Source organism: Poecilia reticulata, linkage group LG2, assembly GCF_000633615.1.
Source record: "Poecilia reticulata strain Guanapo linkage group LG2, Guppy_female_1.0+MT, whole genome shotgun sequence".
NCBI classification, from domain to species: domain Eukaryota; kingdom Metazoa; phylum Chordata; class Actinopteri; order Cyprinodontiformes; family Poeciliidae; genus Poecilia; species Poecilia reticulata.
In genome coordinates, this window is record NC_024332.1 from 33568087 (window position 1) to 33569705 (window position 1619).

The 1619-nt window shown below is 37.9% G+C and overlaps 1 protein-coding gene across 1 annotated transcript in view; it reads right to left on the reverse strand.

Moving 5' to 3' along the window:
• Positions 1-860, reverse strand: part of smarcal1 (SWI/SNF related, matrix associated, actin dependent regulator of chromatin, subfamily a-like 1) — a 9599-nt gene extending 8739 nt beyond the window's left edge. The window contains exons 1-2 of the mRNA XM_008403949.2: positions 205-860; positions 9-131 (exon numbers count right to left, since the gene is read on the reverse strand). Coding sequence (XP_008402171.2) covers positions 9-131; positions 205-516 — 435 coding nt within the window. The 5' untranslated portion in view covers positions 517-860. The remainder of the gene's footprint in view (positions 1-8; positions 132-204) is intronic.
• Positions 861-1619: the final 759 nt, after the last annotated feature.

Sequence of the window (1619 nt, forward strand, 5' to 3'; positions counted from 1 at the left end):
TTGTAGAATGAGCCAACTGCACTTCCAGATGTGACAGAAATGGCCTGAACTGGCTTCACACCAACATTTCCTCCACCAGATGACCCAAGGTTTTGCAAGTGCTGATTTGTTCGAGGAGRAGGAGCAGTGACCTGAAAATACAACTTATCGATTAAAGAAAAAAGAAAACTTCTCGCAGGTTAGATCTTTAAGAAAATGTCTCACCTGTCTGAATGAGTTRATCTGAGTATTTTTGTTGACTTGATTGCTAGTACCAGGTAGCAGCTGWTGGTTTGGTYTGTGGATCTGATTACTGCTCATCTGTGAGTCTTTTTTAAAAGGTGGGACAAACCGTGGTGGTACAGACAAAGGAGGATATCTGTGATTGTCGCTCTGCTTCGGGAAATCTGTCTGCACTGAAGCACCATTAAATCCCGTTGAAGTCTGCTGTCCGAGTCTTTGGGCTCTTCGCTCCAAAGCTTTCCGTCTGTTCTCCTCAATCTTCTGCTGCTGCTCTGCAGTCAGCTGGTTGGACATGGTGAAGGATTCCAAATTAACACAAATTCGAGCTCACCTTAACACGCATTTACCAGTAAAAGGGTGATCCATGGAGAAAACACAGGGCCACGCGTTTAGCTTACAGGCTGTAAACAGACGGTAAGCCAACAGCTAATTAGGCTAATGTGTCAGCAACGGCCAGATATTATCACTCCGGTTTATCGGGCAATTCAGTTTGTTCAGCTTATATGACCATCATCATTGTCAAAACTACTGAATATCCTCATAAAAACAAGCCGAACCAGCTGCTAACTTTTTTAGCTAGTTTAGGMTCTGCCGCGCAGGAAGTGACGAATGACAACAAGCGGTTCACGTGTAAGTGGCAGTTGCTAGGAGTGATGGGAGGTACGATTGTTTTGAAAGATTCAAGTCTTTTGGCTCGGTTCTCTTAAAAGAAACGGCTTTTAAGGTTCCCAATTACTTACTTCAGCATTTATCACTAAGATACATCTATTTTAGCATAATTTGGGAGTGTCTTTTTTAATAAACAATTTTTATATTCACTATTTTTATAAAAAGTGTTTTTCAGCATTGTTTTTAGTTTAAAAAAATGTCATTGTTTAAAAGCAACTTGTGTTTCCTCCCTGAAGATTTTGCCTTTGGGTTTATTTCTCTTGAGAGTCCAGTAGTTTAATGTCTTATGAAGACAGTAAAATGCTCAGATTTGCACATTGCATTTTATTTAATTATATGTTCTTTATTGAAGATTTGTATTACATTCTATTTCTATTTTGTGGTTTTGATTGTATGTTGGACTGACCAGTTGTCTGTTATGAATTATGWCAGAAATTACTAATTAAACTAAAACTCAACTAAGTAACCTTCTWGWAGGATATATTAGAAGTCAGTTTCAACTGCATTCAGTAGAGAATGAAAACATACAAAATTTMTTTAAATTGCTAGTAGTCAATMCACAAAACAGCCCTGTTTCTGGCTAAAAATTTATGAATGGCCAAGATATTGCATAGCATCTTTTTTTGTTGGGTTTAGACATTACATATTTTGACTTTTTTCTACTCTGGTTTTGCATTCTGTGCACCTGAAAAAAATGTTGCTCTTCCTTTTTAACTTTCAGTGGCAAC